The following is an 18,800-nucleotide window of genomic DNA, read 5'->3' on the forward strand; positions in this document are numbered from 1 at the left end:
AACATCTGTGCTGTCCCTGTTATTTAAAGCCATGGAGGGTGGTATCAACAGAACTGCTTTTATGTGCCTAGTCACACTTTCTTCCTAATTTAAAAAAACAAAACACCACCAAAACCAGCAAACAGTTACCTGAGAATGGGTTTTTATCGTATCCCTGTCCTGTATTTTCATAGCACAGGTTAGGTGCTATGAAAATTCAAACAATAACCATCAAACTCAAACCAATAGTCTAATCTGCAACTATCGCAAATCTTTGTCAAAATAAAGGTGATAGCCCAGTTCTTCCTCATGACAGAAGACAAACATTCATCTTGTCACCGTTTACAAAAATTTGCAGGAATATTTAAATACCCGATTTAAAGTAAATCAATAAATAGCCTAGCAATATTAATCTGAGGCTGTAGATCAGAGATAGCTTTGAACTACTGCTCACTGTTCACTTGTCTTCATTACAGGGATCACCCTTAGGCCAGAGGTGGCATCTTGAAGTTTTCACATCCATCAGAGATTTTTTTTTTTTTTTCTGGCTATTTGACAAAACAGTAATTGTTTACTTGCCAGATTTTTTCCCAAGTCTATGAATATATGGGGGAGGGAGGAAACGAGGAAGGGGGAGAAGGATGTAAACAATAAATGAGAACTTCAAAGTAAGAACTAACAATGCAGAGCAATGACCTGTATATCTTACAATATGCGACAAAACTTATTTGTCTTGGTGTCATGCAGCTGCTAAAAGAAATCAGTGCACAATACAAAGCTTTGATATTGTCATAGAAGAAAAGAGATTTCTTTCAAAAAAAAAAAAAACCAATAAACAACCAGAACTTTCTACTGAATTGTGTTTACTCAATTTTTACATCCAGGGTTAAAAAAATAAATATCGATAATTTATACAGTGTTTTAAACTATACAGGCAAGCCAAGGCAGGAGATACTGTACTTGCGAAACATTTGAGATTTATTATACATAAAGACATGTTGACTTCAGACAAAAGTAATTTGGAATAGTGTATCTCACATCATAATTAACAAGCTATCTTATTTCACTGTGTTATTTCCATATCTTATATTGTAGCCTCAAAAATTGTTAAGATCAGCTTTGAGGTATATTAAGAGTTTTAATATTTAGAGCAATTTAAGAGGCAGAAGAACCAGCTAAATATCTAAAAGAAAATCAGAAATAAGGAAACAAATTCATACTTTATAGTAATTTATTGGAACAGAAATTTCTGCTGTAAATATAAAAATTTAATCATATTGGAACTGATCTTCCATTTTCAAAACTGAACGGCTGAAAAACTTGCACTGAGTTTACAGCATGTGGAAAAAAATACTGTTCATTTCCAACTTCATTGCATGCAGAGGTCTGTAACCAGCACACTTATCACGATATATAACTTAATATCGCATTTTATATTTAATAAGCAGCTCAAATAATTTTGAAGATCAATATCTACTCTTGACATGTTTTTAACTGAAGAGAGAAATGCATTATAGTATGAAAAGGAAGCAGGAAGAGTAAGAAGGTGTAAGATGCATACAGAAATATACCTCATCTTCCACACATCGATGAATGTGGGGATCATACTGCCTTCTCAAGACAGCCAAGAGTTGCAAAATCTTCACAATTAAAACAGGCAAAGTACATGAGGAGAGAAGGCTCGCTGATGTTCTGGGTCTAGACCAAAGTGAAATGTGCATATCATGACCAAAGTATCAAATATGACCACAGGTCTTAAAAGCGCAAACAGATTTGATTTCCTTGCAAGCGCAGATGGTGTTTGAGGAGCACATTGGACAGGTGAGTTTAGCGATCTTTACTTAAAGTCTAAAAGACAGGCAATAGAAAAAGTTATTTTCTGGAAGAGACCCTCAAGCCTGTCTGGTTCTCTTAAACTACTTAGAATAAACCTTTCTGAGGGGTAACAGGTGAAAAAGTCTCAAGACTTGAACAAAACACAAGACAGACCTGACGTGGATGACCTTGTGTTTAACAGTTCACCGTGAAATTCCAGGAAGGCTAAAACCAGGAGAATGTTTAAGCTGTGCCGGTGTAAAGCAATGTAAGTCCACAGACAAGCTTGCAGCCCTAGCAAAACTCCTTACAAACAAATAAGCAAGATACAAGGATGAACGTTCTGTTGAGAAAAAAAAAAAATGCATTTTTGAGAAGTTTGCTTTTCTTCTCAGATTAGGATTTCAAGAGGAGTTCCCAATACAGAAGCAGTACCTGCTGAATCTCCCTGAGGTCCAGCTTGGTTCCCTTGACAAATGGCATTCTATACAATACAGAATGACCATTTTGAGTCTTTGACAAAGAATTTTTATGATATGCTAAGGAGATTCTTTTAAGTATCAAGGGTCATTGTTTGTCACTGTTTCAGATGCAGACATTTTCCCAAAATGTCCTGGGAGGGACAGGGTGGGCAGTTTTGCCACCAACTGGTTTTACTTGATTGAAATTTCCAAGGTTCTATCATACTTTAAGAACAAATCCTAGAAATTAAAGGAAGTCATAAATAATATTTTTCCTAGTGGAACATTACACACAACAAAAGCAGGTTTTCCATCTGGGATTCACATTAATATTGGGCTTTTTTCCTGATGTTTGTGCTCATCCTCTAAGTGTAACACAGAAGTTTTAAAAAAATAAATTTATAACTACACTTTGAAACAGTAGATCATCAACCACTCCAAATTCTGCGTTGAATATCATCAATATTTTTATCCGATGCAATGCCTATCATGAAATAAATGTCTTGTAAAGTCTCCGCTGCAAAGAGTTTACAGTCTGGACAAACCAGACAGACTGAAAGAAAAGCTGTATCAAACAAGTGAAACATCCAAGCCAGAAATTAGAATGTAAAAAGACCCTTTATAAACACGGCATTTTGCCCAGATTCAAAGGTCCCTCCAAAAAAGTCGATGTTTATGATCTGGACTATATTATTTGACCTAACAAACATTTATACTTCTCTCCACATATCTAACCTTCTTTGTATCTTTACTCTTTAAAAACACTACAACTACTACTTCCAGTTATAATATTTTTACAGAGTACTCTTTGAAGAGAAACGAGATATTCACTTAAGTAAAAAATTAATATGACATTGCCCCATTATTATAGCCACTAAAAATGAAAGGCTTTGTCCTAAATCAAATCGTACAGCTTTCCCCCATCAAGAAAAATCTGACTTTTTAAATGACACTGGACATTAATACACATTTGCTGTACAAAAATAATTGAATGGACAATTGTTCTTATTCATATGTAAATGTCATTAGTCTCTTTCAAGAGAGAACAATGTATTTTTCATAGATTTCCAAGTTGGGGGTGGTGGGACAGGGAGAAAAGCATACAGCTTTGTATCCCAACAACTGTAATAACTTGAAATGGTATTTTTACTCTAAAGGATGCTTGATATAGCTAATGAACATAACATGCATATTAGCACTACAGGACATCATATTACTTGACAGCTTTATTTGGAGTGGCAACTGTCCTGCTTCCATATGTAACAAATATGTCTGCCACTAGTAGTAGAGACTCTGACATCATTAGGTATCAAAAACAGTTCAAAATATGTTTAGAAATTGTGAAAGCTTATACACGGTAATAACTTATTAGATGCAATTTCACAGAAGACAGCTCAAAAATGCAACAAACTGTATCTTCAATTGCCAGCACTGAAAGTTGAACTCAGTTGAACTTTGTGAACATGCAGAAATCATACTAATTTCAAAGGGAGTTAGTAAAATCTGAGCGTAACAAAGTAGTAGATACTACTTGAAAACTTCATATAATTCTGCATAGTGCCGAGTCCAGTGAAGTAAAGGAGTCTGTATACACTGAGTCAACACAACGTACTTTTTCTCCCCAGCGTTATTCCCTTTTTTTTTTTAATATGTTGTATTTCAGCAGCTACTAAACTTTTTACACTCATTTCAGGATCTCCTAAAACAGTCATTAAAACTGTACTCCTACCTTTATTTCACAAGTGCACCATGTAGCAATAATAGTGGATAGTACCTGCTTTTTCTAGTCAATGTCTTTCTCCCTTAAAAAGCAGGATCCATACATGGTTGTCTTTTTTAAAAAAAAAAAAACATTTTTTTTTTTTTTTTTTAAAAAGAGAGAGACACTTTGAGGTAGAGATTAATCATGCAGCAAAAGATTAATTCCCAGCTGCTTGGCAACCATCTGGACATTCTACTGGTTAAAACACTAGTTTGAATTGCTAACCTACCTCTTTGATCTTTCTCGATGTCTCCAGCACATATGTGCAATAATTAAAGACATAGTTCACAAACTATTGCAAAAAAAGAAATAAATAACTGTATATGTACATATATATCTCCATGACCAGACCAATTAGTATCAGGAATTATAAATCACAAGTCAGTTTATGAAAACATGTCTCATCCTGACATGCACTGTATGTCTCACACCAGTCTAGCAATAAAATAAGGTTTGGGTTTTATTACATTACATTCTGAAGAGTTATCAAAGCAAGGCAGGACGTGATTTCCTCACATGGAAGACAATGGACAACTTGCATATGTTCTCAGGAACAGGACATTAATCAGCCAGGAATCGTGTTAACAGAAGTAAAGATTGCTGCGTTTTTAAACACGAACTAACAGATTACTATTCAGAATGATTACTCGGTGACGAGAATCAGTTTACAACTGAATTCTCAATATAAATCAGACACTGCATTCAAAATAGACATCAGGTTTATGCATAAAAGGAGAACGTTCAAATGAACCAGAGAATATTCAAAGTCACAATACACACTGCTTGGAATATTTTTAAGGGGAATAAAACAGTATTTTCAGAACCAAGTTGTCATAAGAAAAAAGTTACGGAAAAGTGGAAGCAACAATGATGTCTTATCTGCCTTTTTGCATTTTCTTGCCCTGTCTTATGGGCCACACTTGTGTGAACAGAATTCAACAGGCATTCCTACATTTTAACAAGAATATTCACCAGCGTTAAAAACCTAAATGATTTTTACCCCTTGGAAAACAGCAAGAAGTTTATGACCAGAAGCATGACTTGGACTGTTCTGGATGAACAGGATGGCAAAAGAAGGGGAACAGGAAAGGAAGAGAAGAGGAAGTAAAGAACAGAGAGATCAGAAGAAAAAAAAGAATTCCAACACATGAAGCTCCGGTTATTGCAAGAGTCAAGTTTTGGGCCCACCTGTAGATGCCTTTGCAACTCAAATGCTTTCAGAAAGTCCATCAAAACCACTCTCCTCCTATTATTAGTAAATACCTCTGAGCTTAAAAAGCGTAAACAGGATCACCAGCCCCATTACCTGCCTAAGTAGGCTCCTTTAGCTGTATTCAGCATGCCTAATTCCATACACATATGTATCTACATCCATCTACCAAGTAGATTTAAACTCTAGAGACATACGTACACATGAGCACATGAACACTTTTTTTCATTATAATATACAAAAGAACAATACTGATATATTTTGTTACCATTCTTGGAAGATATGAACAAAATATCTGTTTTCAATGAGGAAAAAATATCAAGTCCATGATGTAGCTAAAAGTACAAGAATGTTAATTTTACATTGGTAAAAGCTCAGTTTAATTGTAAGAGTCCTTCTTTTAGGATACTATCTCCATATTAGTTTTATTTGTTGCTTTTAATTTGGCATGCGTTAAATGTTTAATTTATGTATTTAAATACTTTACCATAGAACAGAGCAACTAAGACGAAGAAATCAAAACAAAAAGAACAATGCTCACTGATTACCACCTCCTTCTAACTGCAGGGACACATATTTTTATCTTCACGTGTTGGTTTTTTTTTTGCCTCCTAAAACCCCACCTCTTTTCTATGATAATATTGGCAAGTGTTATTCACTCTCCCGCCGAAGTCCTACAACTTTCTTTCCTCCCTGCGTTCTTTCCTCCACATTCTATGCATGGTCCCTCTTTCGGGGAAAATCACAGCCCTTATTGCAGCTCTCTCCCTTGCAAGTTATAATCTCTGGCCAGATAAGTGAGAAGCGCAGTACATCTGCTGCTTTCAACACCTTAAATTCAGAACACTTTTAGCCAGATCAAGACTTAACTACATCATCATCACTGCAGCATGGGATTTTATATCACTAGATCCCAACACTTTTGTTGCAGTAAAACTATATACATGGCTTGATGATCTTTATAAACAGTATTTGTGTCACGCAACAAACGGGAGTGCTCATTCATAAAAAAAGGAGAAAAACATAAAGAAATTACAAAGATAAAGGTTCTAAATAGCTTTTTTAAAGAGGCTGCATCTAAAGATAGAATTCTTGAATACAGAAAAAAAATCCCTCTTCTCCTTTTCATCTTGCTTCCAAGTCTTCAATCTATGAAAATGCATCTTCAGGGGAAAAAAAATGTCTTTTTCCCATTCTCTACACTCTAAGTTATCTTTCCCTACCCAGCTCATCTCTCCTTTTCCCTGGGCATGTACTCTCTCTTCCTCGGTCCTCATTCCACATGACAAATTGGTGGAAATTATCCTGCAGGTATTCTGTATCCTCTTGACAACTCCCCCGTTGCCTTCCCCAGAACTACTCCTCCCTCCAGTTACACTGCACTACCTACTGCTCCAGCTAACTGTAGGAAAGACAACCGTTTCTGCCAGACTGCTTGAGCATACAAGAAGCTGGAAAAGCACCCGGGCTCCAGTATCCAAAGACTTTATCACTGGATTTCCTGTGACTTTGTCACTGGACGTGACGGGAGCACAGTGATGAAGTCAACAAAACTACTGGAAACATTCGATGTTCTCAGTTAACCCAGACAGATGAAGCTTCATATACAGTTATTACATAAAGCACCGAGCTTGCTGGTTTGCCTAAAAAAAATTATTTAAGAGTTGCTCAGTACATATTTACTCCTGATGTTAATTATAACCTTCAATTTAAAAGAATAAAAAGAGAAAATTATTTCCAATATTCTTGCTTCAAATTTGTTTAGGTTTCATTTGCTGAGTCTAGAGAAATAAATATCTTTGCTTACAGAAATTATACAGAAGGACATTGAGAAAGATGCTAAGAAAAAATAAAATTGACAAAATGAAAAATTAAGAATCAGAACTTCTTTAAAGGAAACACCAAGACTTCTTTAAAGGATACATCAGATAAACTACTTGTTTGAGAAAGGTTAACAAAACACCATATTTTATTGACACAGCTAAATTTGTTTTTTAATTCCAGAAGAATTTCAAACCCATATCTTAGCAGTAGCATTGGTTCTGGTTTGCTGAAAAATCACAAATAAGAACTTTTTCTTTCCCCCCTCCTCTGCTTCATGGAGTATTGGGTGGCACTCAGGATGACCGAAGGTGAAGTTCAAAGGGAGGCTTTTTCCTATTTATCAAGATAAGCCAGTCATACCATCTGTTCTGTTTTGCTGTACTGCTGAAAACTGATACGTTCCTGTTTTGTTGCATCTTCCTTGTTTGAACCCATGATTTTTCAGTAATGACAGTTTCCCAAATGGTTTAATCCATGTCAGAAGTATTTGGGGAAAATATGACTAAAAACCACTGCCTGATGATATTCACATTTTCATAAATCTGTGATGTGGTTATCATTGAAAATGGCCATGTGTTTAGCATTACAGAGTCAAAACAGGTGCAGGAATGGTTTATGAACAAAGGTCTAAAGGTTAAAAGCAAAAAACCGCAGTTATCCTATTTTATGTTCTCCCATTCTACTACAAAGAGGTTGAAAACAGTTAAAGGTTCACCAAAAGCACCATTTCTCTGTTAATACATTTACATTCTATAAACGAAAAGGCTTTATTCTTAACTGAGCTTCACAAACAAAATAAGATGAAAACACATTTCAGTTTTGTACTTAATAGCACACACATGGTGATTGTGAAACACTGTCTATAACCTTTCCAGTTTAAACTAGCCCACAGTTGAGTACCATTAGCAAAAAGCACTGGATTTTTACTGTGTGGTTTAGAGGATTTTTCCACTGAACTAGCGAAGTATTCACTGAGTATTTTATGTAGCTACTTGGCATGCATTCCTGTTTATTTAATTTGAAAATATTATTTAAATGGCAACATTGTGCTTTCAATTTATTTATTTTTTTGATCTATTTTCACATCTTATGAAACCTTGCCTTGCCTCATCCTGAGGCAATGGTGGTTTGAATATTGTCAATACAAAAGAACAGTCACTCTGAGACCAGAGCAGAGAAAGGCAATGTACTGTGCAACTGCCATATCAGGCTGCTTGTTTAAGCATCCAATTAGACTGCCAGCTATCAACATAAAGCAGACTTTCATATCCATTACTTTATTAACAATAGAAGTATCTGCAAACCAAATTTACTCTCCCCTGTATCTCAGCTAAAGATGTCTTCTGAAGTGTCCTTGAAAGTAACTTTAGGGCAGTTCTAATTCATAAGTGTCCTTACAACATACCATGTAAAAGGAAGGACGATTTCATGGTTTGCAGATGATGCCCCTTCCTTTCCAACTCGTACATATTTGGAGTCCTATGGAGGTCTAAGTACTTGTGGATAGCTAGGGAACTGTGTACATATGCCTCTATTTTCCAAGAGCATGTGGCTAAAAACAGAAATTTGAAGGGCAAAGAGAGAAGAGTGTTGGTTTGGGGTTTTTTTTTAATTGTTTTCCTAATATATGTTGAATTTCCTTTCCTGAAGTCTGGTCCATCAAACCATTGACTCACTGACTTTCAAAAAAAATAAAGTGGTTTCAGAAGAATCTGAAATATCTATGTGCTAAACATAGGATATTTGAGCTTTATCTCATGACTGATGTTTTAAATAAACTGAGTAGTATATGACAAAAATATCATAGGCATACAACTTCCTCAAACTACGAAAAAGGTAAAAATTACCACAAAACTACTTTTGTACACGTTCAAAACAAAATAACATAGTATGAAAGAATTAGATAGGCAAGCTTTGACAGTAATCTCGCGAATTAACAATGTTCAAAAGAAATAACACAAAAACCCATATGAATAAATGAGAACGGGAGCCAGATGAGGCAAATATAGAAATAACATAGGTCCTAATAGAAATAAGGTCTAGATCTGCAGATTTTTAAAGGTACATAGAAAGTAAACAAAAATCCTCACTAAATTAAGGGTTCCATTGCTTCTGTTAAAAGGTACTTTGGAAAATTCCTAGAATTCAAACCCTTCTACACTAAAAATTCCTTCAAAGGAACAGTAAATGTGTTCAGAACATCTTTTTTATTCCCTAAGTAACTGAGAAATACATTAAGTATTTAATGTAAAGCCCTGTCACTTCAGCAAAACTTCTCTTACATGAGATTTTTCTGCTATAACAAACTGCTTTGTGAATACCCAATTTCCAAAGAAAATGCCCTAACTTACTAATTTGGGTGTAATTTTCTTTTTCTAAAAAGACTAAAAAGAATCTTACCTCTTTTTCACGCATTCGAAATAGTGCCTGTTCATCACAAAAAGAGCTACTTTTTCCTAGGCCAATTTTCGGTGTCATCTATTGAATGAGAAAAAGTTCAAAACAACTTAAGTTCAAAGCAGTAACTCCAAGTAAAATCAATTCTAACCAGAAATGAAAAATATTAAGCATGTTTGTTCGCCCTTATAAAATATCAAGGGAATATAAATACCTACCAAAGACACTGGCATTGGTTTTTCCCGCAAATACCTTGGATTTTCTAACTGCAAAACAAAAGGTTAGAGAAAAAGTAATTATGTCAGCAACACTGTTTGTTACTGTTTGTAAGAAATATCTCCAAATATTCAAAAAAGTTTGCAAAGACAACTCTGCATGCGTACTTTGAGAGGTAATCTGTATCAGTGAGGGTATACTTAACACAGGAACTGTATCACTCAAAAGCACGACAACGGAACCGATTTAAGCGTGCCTTCCGACATACACACCAGTTCAAGAACTGCTTTCCACTAGAAAATTTTAATCTGCAAATCAACAAAACAGTACCGTCTCTAGATAAACGGCTGTAACCTAGAATAACACACAATTTACTTTTCCTGTGCATAATTCTTTCTCCTTTACAACATTTCAATGATCCTTAAGAAACACACTCGGCAGAATGCAGAAGTCCAATAACATACTGCCACCTTTTACAAGTTATAGAAAATCTTTATAAGAGATCATGTTGTTGGACACGACCTACTCAGTAAGTTTTAAAATTTTAGTGTTTCCTAATGCAAATGGATCAAAAATGGCACTTTTATTTTTCCAAACCCTTGTGCTTGTATAAATTCCATCAATGCATGTTTTAGAAGAATTTGGCAGCTAAATACATAGCTTATACAAAAGATTTCCAACTTCATTGGATAAACTTTCATTTAAATCAGTGTAAAGCTAGAATAAATTTACATATTACAATGATTTTAATCTACGTGTTTTCAAAAAAACTACAGTTGAGTGCATTGAAACTATATCCACATATGTAAGTCATAGAGACAAAACATAAGGAAATACTTCATTAACAGTACTGTATAATTAAAGCAGCTCTTTCAATCACTATTTTTAAGAACTGAATACAAAACATTGTTCACAACCCACTTCCTCTATCAGACAGCTATATCTTTTTAATTTTCCCAGACGATGAGGCTCAAACATCACATCACAGAGAATGCGTAACACCCAAGAAAAGCTTTCAAGGGTATAATCTTGTAAAATGTGGCAGTGAGATTTGGAATACGAATGTGATTGCAATACATCATCTTACAACATTTAGACTTTTTTTTTCCCCAAAAAAAGATTAAATTGATCTATGAGGCATGGCAAATATATCAAATGCTTGCACTTTCTCCAGTATTATTAAATAAATTTGTGTGTTGAATTTATCAGTGAAGAAGAGGCTTAATCCCTCTGAAATTTCAATTTGATACAGTATTATTCATTTCCTGTCCTAAAAGGTTATGTAGGATTTCTATATGCTGTTGAAGAGTCGTCATATTTCACCCAGAAGTAGTTGTAGATATTAGCAGCTTTAACACGTACATTCAATTTCAATGAATAGTATTATCTAATATTTTAATACCATACCTGAAAGTATATAAAAACAATAATTTAACAAATAATCTATTTGTTTATTGTCAATGAGTTTCCTAAAACAGATACATTAAGCTTTCTTTCATATAAAGCATCCTGAGTTGTTTTATTTCAGGGGTTTTTGGTGTCTTTTTTTTTTTTAAATATGCCACAATGATTGGCATGCAAAAAACATGGGTAGACATTAGTGCATAAAGGAATCCTGTATGCACCTACTGCAAAAAAAAAAAAAAAATTTTTGGACACAGAAGAGGAGATTGGTGAGGAGAGGAATACAGGAGCGACAACATCATGGGGCATTAACCACAGAAGACAGATAACAGTGGGGGGAAAAAAAGGCAAGAGAGACGGAAATAAAAAGTACAGAAATTCTAAACCAGGAAAATTTAGGAGTATTTTCTTTGTCCTACACATTTGTACCTGCAATAGTATTTTCTATCTAAAATTATCTAATTTTACTAGTATTATACTCTTCTTTCTAGCTCATTCCGCCTACTTCCCCATCCATCTCACACACCTAATCATCACCTGTACAGATATAGGCAGGATTGAAGGTGGCTTGCCACAAGTCCAAGGTAGAGCCCTGATCTGGCTCCCCAGAAAACTGAGCAGCAGATAACACTGAAAGCCTTCGCCAGTACCTGGGGGAGAAGGCTAAGGCTGCAGAACCAAATTTCAAAGGCTTAATTATTTTCAAAAGCACTCTCTCTCACGCAGAATGAATACAATCACCCTTTACTTTCCCTTTTTTAAAGGTAAAAATTATTGTAAATATTTACAATTAATTCAAATATCTGACCATTTAATTCAAATCTGACCATGAAATTAAGCTATTTACAGTCTTCATTTCAAAACCAATCCAAAGAGCTAAGGTATATCCTACTTGTTTATGAGAAAGAAGGAAAATGTGTCTCTAATACTTTGTATGGCCTAAGTCTTGCATTTTTTGATTTTGTAACAGCAGCCATATGTGCTTTGAAGTTAAATGTTCCCACTTTGTTACTTGTTGTGGATTATATCCACTTAAACTGATCTGTAAACATTTAATGTCTCAACATTCATTCTTTTCATGCTGGTCTTCTGCAAAACTTCTTGTTCTCAAAATTACACCACATTAAAGAGGGAATATCACAATAAAGAATGCCCAAAAAAGAAAAAAGCTTGTATTTATGAGAAACATGCAAATTTAAAAATAATAAGCAAAAGGTCAAAGACAAACCAAAATACATATGTATGAAACTGAAGGACTGCCATGAGAAGAACAGTAAATCACATGCTTTTTTAAGAGTATGAACCAAATAAATGTCATCATGAAAGACATCTTTATTTGAACTAGAATTGAACTCTAATTTGTAAATACCACTTCTTAACAAAAATGGCATTTTGAATTTCTTTGTAGAAGAGAGTTTGCATTCTCCTGTTCTATTAGGCAGTCAAACAGACAACAAACCATGTTTCAATTTGTGAGGACAGGCATAGTCACCTTCTAGTACTTGAGTTCTCATAAACCGGAGCTGGGAAGGCTTTGGATGATCAGATCCCATTTAAGAGATTCCCATTACCTAACAGAAATAATGTACTTTCTGAAAATATACTCATTCTCCTAAGTTGAAAAATGTATGGCAGAAATCTGCATAAAGACACAGATTCCAAAACTGAATTTGAGGTAAATTAACCATAATTTTTAACCTATTATTTTCAATTTCTATTTCTATATAAAGCGGTCAAACGTAAACATTTTTGAAGTACACAATTTTAAAGCTACCAGTGCAAGCAATAGGAGAAGTAAATCGAGCTGAAATGGTTTCCCCCAAAAGCAAGGACAGTACAGAAAAAGCACAAATTCGAGCACTAAGTACTTCCACAAGACTCATCCTCAGGACATCAACTATATTTCACCCCTCTGGCTGAAAACAGCACACAGGCTCTGTATCTTTCATAGTCCAGAAACTTAGGCCAAAGTTTCTGATCCTTTGACACAGTCAATACCACAAAAACGACAACATTAACGTTATGCTTCCATTCTACCCTTTCGTACATTTCGTCACATTTCGTTCTTTGGAAGATGTTTATCAAGGTATACGACTGTAGCTTCTTACAGTTCAGTAACAGAGTCAGAAGGTATGTTGTACATATTAAGATTCAGGAAGAAAATCCACATTTGGATCAGCAGGCTTGTTGCACATTCCCCCTTAAGCTTCTTCAAAGACAAAATGTGATTGTTTTCAAAACAAGGATGGAAAAAACACACATGAAAGAGTTAAGAACACTTAAGATTTTGAAATGGTAAACAACTGAACTGAACCTTGCCCTAAGTTTTTACTTTAATCTAACAAACCCAGCCAGCCAGCATGTTCCCTACAGAAATAACTGCTGAGTAGCTTCAGGAAATTTGAGTAAGGACATTCTTATCTAACATCATAATTTGTAGGGAAGTTCACTTTAATGCTGCTTCTGCAGTCTTAGTGGAAGGACATTAAAGCACATGAAGATTGTTTGTCAGCATGGAAGTTGAATTTATTTTTTGAAGTCACAACACCACTTGGAGTTCACTGTGGGAAAGTTTTTACAGTGTTGCTGCCCTCCAACACCACAACATATACAGTAGGTATGTTTATAGTAAGCAGACAGACTAAGAAACCAAACAAAAGATAATCAAATGGTTTGTACAGAAAGGGTTGAGCTTAACTAGACTGGAAAGACACAGGCAGATGTGAGCCAAGTACACAAAACAGGCATTAACATACACTGTTGCTGTAGCCACCCAAGAATTCTCTATGCTTGCATCTACTTTAACCCTGTGTTATATATAATTGCTCCAAGAAAGGAGAACATAATGCAAGCCACTGACCGTGGAATTTCTTTGGTCTAAGCCCTCTTAAACCTTTATTAGGCAATAACATTTCCCATGATAAATTCTTCTGGGCAAGACCTGAGCATCCAGGTTCTTTGTACTGAAGATCCCACATCACTTCTGGTAAAAGCTAAAGAGTTAATTCTTGTCCTGGCTGAATTCCAATGATGAAAAATTGTGTTCTCCCTGATTAAAAAACCCTTTGCTCTTTCCCCAGGGTACAATCTCTTTGTATGCTTTCTACCTAAAATGAAGTGCTGAATTTCCTGGGATGTTTGAAAGAGTTGCTTTGTCACACCTAAAATGGGCTACAATTCAGTGACAAATTAAACTACCAGAAACTGTATCAGAAGCATCATGAAAAAAAAAAAAAAAAAGATAGATATATATATAGGCAGGTCAGGTAAGAATATGCAGTGGTCTAATTCACTGTTGTTCCTTTACATAACTTAAATTTTATATCCAAAAATTATGTTTGTCTACAATCTAAAAAGGTTAGCAACTACAAGAGGAAAAAAAGAAAAGGAAAAAAAAAAAAGGCAAGTTTAATTCCGTTATCCAGCAAGCTTCTTTTCCTGACACTACATATATTCCACAATAATTATTTTTGAGACATAACTAAAGGGCAGGTGAGGATGTTCCACTTATGAGGTGTACTAAGTTTGCAACAACATGTAGAAGTTTATTGCCAGCTGTTAATAAAATAAGACAGCTGAGGGATTTTTATTATATTCTAAAATAGCTAAAGAATGACAAAGAAAGTTCAAAGTAACAACACGACCAAAGATTACTTGCATTTGTTCAAACTCCTGGCTCTGAGACTTCTCCCTTCAAACAGCAATACAAAAGGATTTCTTCTTTTCTACATTGCAAATGCAACTTCAAGGCATGAACACTTAATAAAGGATAGTTCCCACATCAGTTTAGATAAGAGTCAATAAGGGCTAAGAAAACCACATTTTTATAATGTATTTAAAATTAGCTTATATTAGTATTCCATGTATGAAAGGCAAATTCATCATAATGAAAAATCAACTCTTTTTTTAAACATTTACCCATGCATGACTAGAATCTAAAGAACTGGAACAATAAAACATTTGATAATCAGGAATGCTGCAAGGCAAATGGAAAAATTCTTTTATTACTTAGGAGAAGCAACAATACTAGCAAAGTAAAACAATAGTCTTACTTCTCGTGTAGAAAATGTTATTACTAATAATAACAAATATATCTGAAGCCTACATATTACAGTCTATTAAGCTTTGACCTCTCTGCTAAGTAGAGAAATCATAAAATGATTTCCCAAATTTTTCACAATATTTCCAATAATAATAATAATAAAAAAAATCTCAGCAACCGATGTAAGTATATCATAAAAAGTGAAAACACATTCAGTATGTGACCTTAAAAATACATGACCTTTGAAGAAGAGGAAATTTAGAATATATGAAAGAAGTAGAAGCCCAAAAGATAAGGGTGAAAATAAATTAACAGTTTATAACCAGTCATTATAACCCAGCCAAGCCTATACTGGAACAGTGATGGCTTAGCAGCAACTCACAGCTGGACGATGCTAAGCTTTCCTCACCTTTATGTAGGGCACCTATCTCGATATTTGCAGATTCTTGAATAAAAGCATATTCTCCCTATATACTTGCCTGAAATAAGAAGAGCTTCCTAAAATTTCAAGGATTCTTACTGAGAAAAATCCTTGTATAAGGACTTGTCCAAAATTCCCAGGATCATCCCCATCATTGCAAGAAAAATGTACAGAAGCACACATTCTTTGCCAGACTAGGAACCTCAATTCACCATTTATTCCGTGACACACAATTAAAACTCAAAAAAAAAAAAAACCCAAAAAAAAAAACCAAGGAAATTTTGAAAAGCTTTTTAAAAACAACTGTTCTTTATATTAGGCAATTCAAAGTGAAAGCCATTCTGTATTTCCGTTCCCAACTTGCCCCCACTACTGGGGGAATATACTACTGGAAGTATTCTTTTGGGTCAAGGGTCTTCTGTACCTGAGGTGGGATCGCTTGTAAATTAAGTTTCTCAAATGTTCTGCAAATGTCACTAGCAATTAAAAGATAGTTTGATGCTCCCATGGCAATGTAAATGCTTAGAAATAATAGCAGTCACATCTTACACTCAACCTTACAGATTCTGAAGTGCTGCGATCATTTAGTAAGCATTTTTTTTCCATTTTTAATAATTACATATTCTTCTTTACTTCCTGACCCTTTAAGAACCCATTGGAGGTTGTGATCCATAGCAGGGAAACACTGTTCAACAGCAACCACTTACAGACTTCTCTCTTACAACCTCAAATCTTCTTTGTCAGGTAACTCCCAACAAGTCTTATCAGGCAATCAAAGTCTCTCACTAGTGACTTGTTTAATTACCATCCCTGGAGAGGAGACTTGAAAAACTGATTTATGTGTCACGGTAGCCAATTTGTTATCCAAGAGAGCTCCCATATCAGTGGAGGATCATCATAGTTTAATAACCATCCATTATCAACACGACATGATTGCAAACTGGAATTTCAATTAGAAAAAGAAATAAAAAACAAATAAAATTAAAGAGATAAGCAAGCAGGCAGATCAACACAGATATAAAAACGCTGGATATAAAGAGATTCTTTGTCAGCATCAATTGGAACAATTTGTAAAATGGCCATGAGCAAGTTTCCCCCTTAAAGCAGCTTTCAAAGCTCAAGGTATTACAACTATCCATTCATACAATCCAGGTATTTATACAGCCCAAATATCCAAAACCTGCAAGTGACTGCTTGCATATTTGTTTCAGACACCTGCATAGCGCTTTCGCAAATTGGAGTTGACTGCTACTGAAAAGCTTTCTGGAGATCCACTCTCCCCACTTTACAAAACTTCAATTCCTGAAAAATATATTCGTCTAAGCCTGGAAGTGCTAGAAATTGATCTTGTATTACTCTATAAAAGACAAGACCTTCAAGGAGCAATACCATGCACCCAGACTAACATTTTCACTTATCTCCACCTTCAGTTTGGAGAAAGCAGTCAGGCAGCTGTGGATTGTCTCAAGGTCAAGACTTCCTTCTCTCTCAGAAGTAAAGCAAGCAAGCAATTTGCATTTAGAATGCTAACAGGCACCAAAACAGCAAGAGAAACACCAAGAAGGACATAAAAAAGTTAACATTCTCTCTTATCATTCATGTTTTCACTGAAGAGAACTTAGCCATCAATGCAAAACATTGAGTGTACAGGCAAGATTTTTAAATGCTGTCGTATCCCTCTGGACTGGAAGAATAAAGATTATTTGGTAGCTGACTAAAATGACAACATCAAAATACATTATTTTTAAAAAACAAAGCTGTGGTGCTTCATTAGAAACTAGCTCTCATCCCTCCTAACTTCAGCTGCCCGCTCTCCCAAACACAACTCAGTGAGCTTTCAACCCATGAGAATAAACAGAAAATGAGAAAGGGGAAAAAAAAAAAAAAAAAAAAGAAAAAAGAAAAAACTCTTTATTAAAATAAAAGTGATCTTAATTAAATTAAGATCTTAATAAAATTGTTATGATGATATTAACCCTAATCAAATAGGTTAAAGATTTGGTGGTACAGGGAAAAGGGTTAAAAAAAGACAAAACAACACAACAGAAAAAATACAGCAGAACATAGCTACAGAGAAAAGGAACTTCACTATGACCTTAGAGTTGTCATGGACTAATACCACAGAAAATACAACCAAGGGAATAAAGTCTTATTATAACAGTAGCCTTAAAATAAAATTTAAATTCATCTGATATGCCTAGGTCCAAAATAGTTGATTAACTGCTCAGGAACAACAAACAGATCAAGCCCCACATATTAAATTTGTACGTGCAAACATCAAAGAAGACTAACACAGATTCACATCGATCTTAGCTAGTAATTTTTTCATCTCTCCTTATAAAAATATATTTACTGCCTCACTGTATTTACCTCTTGTGCTATAGCAGCCCAAAAATACAGAGGATGTGTTCAAATCCTAAGAAAAAATGATAGCTTGAAAATAGATTTGATTTTCCAGAAGTGGTTACAAAAGTGGTTTAATCTTAAAAAAAAATTAAATACAGATTAAAGTTCTCCTAGCTGTAAACATGGCAAGCTTTGGAGAGATATCTTTTACATTTTTGCTGAGATCCAATAAATACTGGTTCTGAAGTTGTCGAGCCGTCCAAGAAAGAACTCCTCCTTATTCCATCCCCACAGCAGATTCTCTTTCAGATACTTTAGTTTTAATACATCAAAGTCAGGACAAATCTCAGTATCGTAGCAAAAGTACCGCATTCACAAACACATTCTAAAGCCAAGGCCACACAAGAACATAGACCAAAGTACTGCAGAAGTTTCCACAAAGGTAGATTCTTTCCTCAGCAAAGCAAATTTGCAAAGACACACTATTCTTTCCGTGAGTAAGAGCCACAGAGCTGGTCTAAAGATTCTAATTATTAAAAGGGAAGGAAAGAGGTTAACACACTGAAAAGTCTCTTGAACGCTTCTAAAAGGAGGCAAACTCTGGCAAAAAAATGTTGAGTTGTAGTAATGGCTTGCAAACCCTGTATTCCTTACAAAAACAAAACAAAATAAAAAAAAAAACCCACACACACAGAAAGCCAAACTCTTCTTTCATTTACACAAGCATTAATTCAAAATAATGTTATCAAGTTATCAGGAAACAGTCTGGATTTCTACTAGAGTAAGACACTTGGTTTTGACCAGTCAGTATTATTATTTTGCTTGATTTATCAGTAACTATATCAAATACAATAAGACTACTATTGCTTAAAAATTAGGCATTTCTAACATTTTCTTCTCAAAATGACACGTATTCATAATTA

General features: G+C 34.8%; 1 protein-coding gene across 7 annotated transcripts in view; it reads right to left on the minus strand.

The window, feature by feature from the left end:
* CEP112 (centrosomal protein 112) overlaps positions 1–18,800 on the minus strand; it is a 175,533-nt gene that overhangs the window by 143,873 nt on the left and 12,860 nt on the right. For all 7 annotated transcript variants that reach the window (XR_015703216.1, XR_015703217.1, XM_087750765.1 and 4 more), the window contains 2 exons: positions 9,667–9,714; positions 9,452–9,529 (listed from right to left, as the gene is read on the minus strand). Coding sequence is in view for 5 of the 7 variants with exons in the window: in XM_087750765.1 (XP_087606891.1) it covers positions 9,452–9,529; positions 9,667–9,714 (126 nt within the window). In the remaining 2 variants the exon portion in view is untranslated. The remainder of the gene's footprint in view (positions 1–9,451; positions 9,530–9,666; positions 9,715–18,800) is intronic.

This window comes from Nipponia nippon, unplaced genomic scaffold, assembly GCF_047370975.1.
Source record: "Nipponia nippon isolate SJK-2023a ecotype South Korea unplaced genomic scaffold, ASM4737097v1 scaffold_14, whole genome shotgun sequence".
Taxonomy (NCBI): domain Eukaryota; kingdom Metazoa; phylum Chordata; class Aves; order Pelecaniformes; family Threskiornithidae; genus Nipponia; species Nipponia nippon.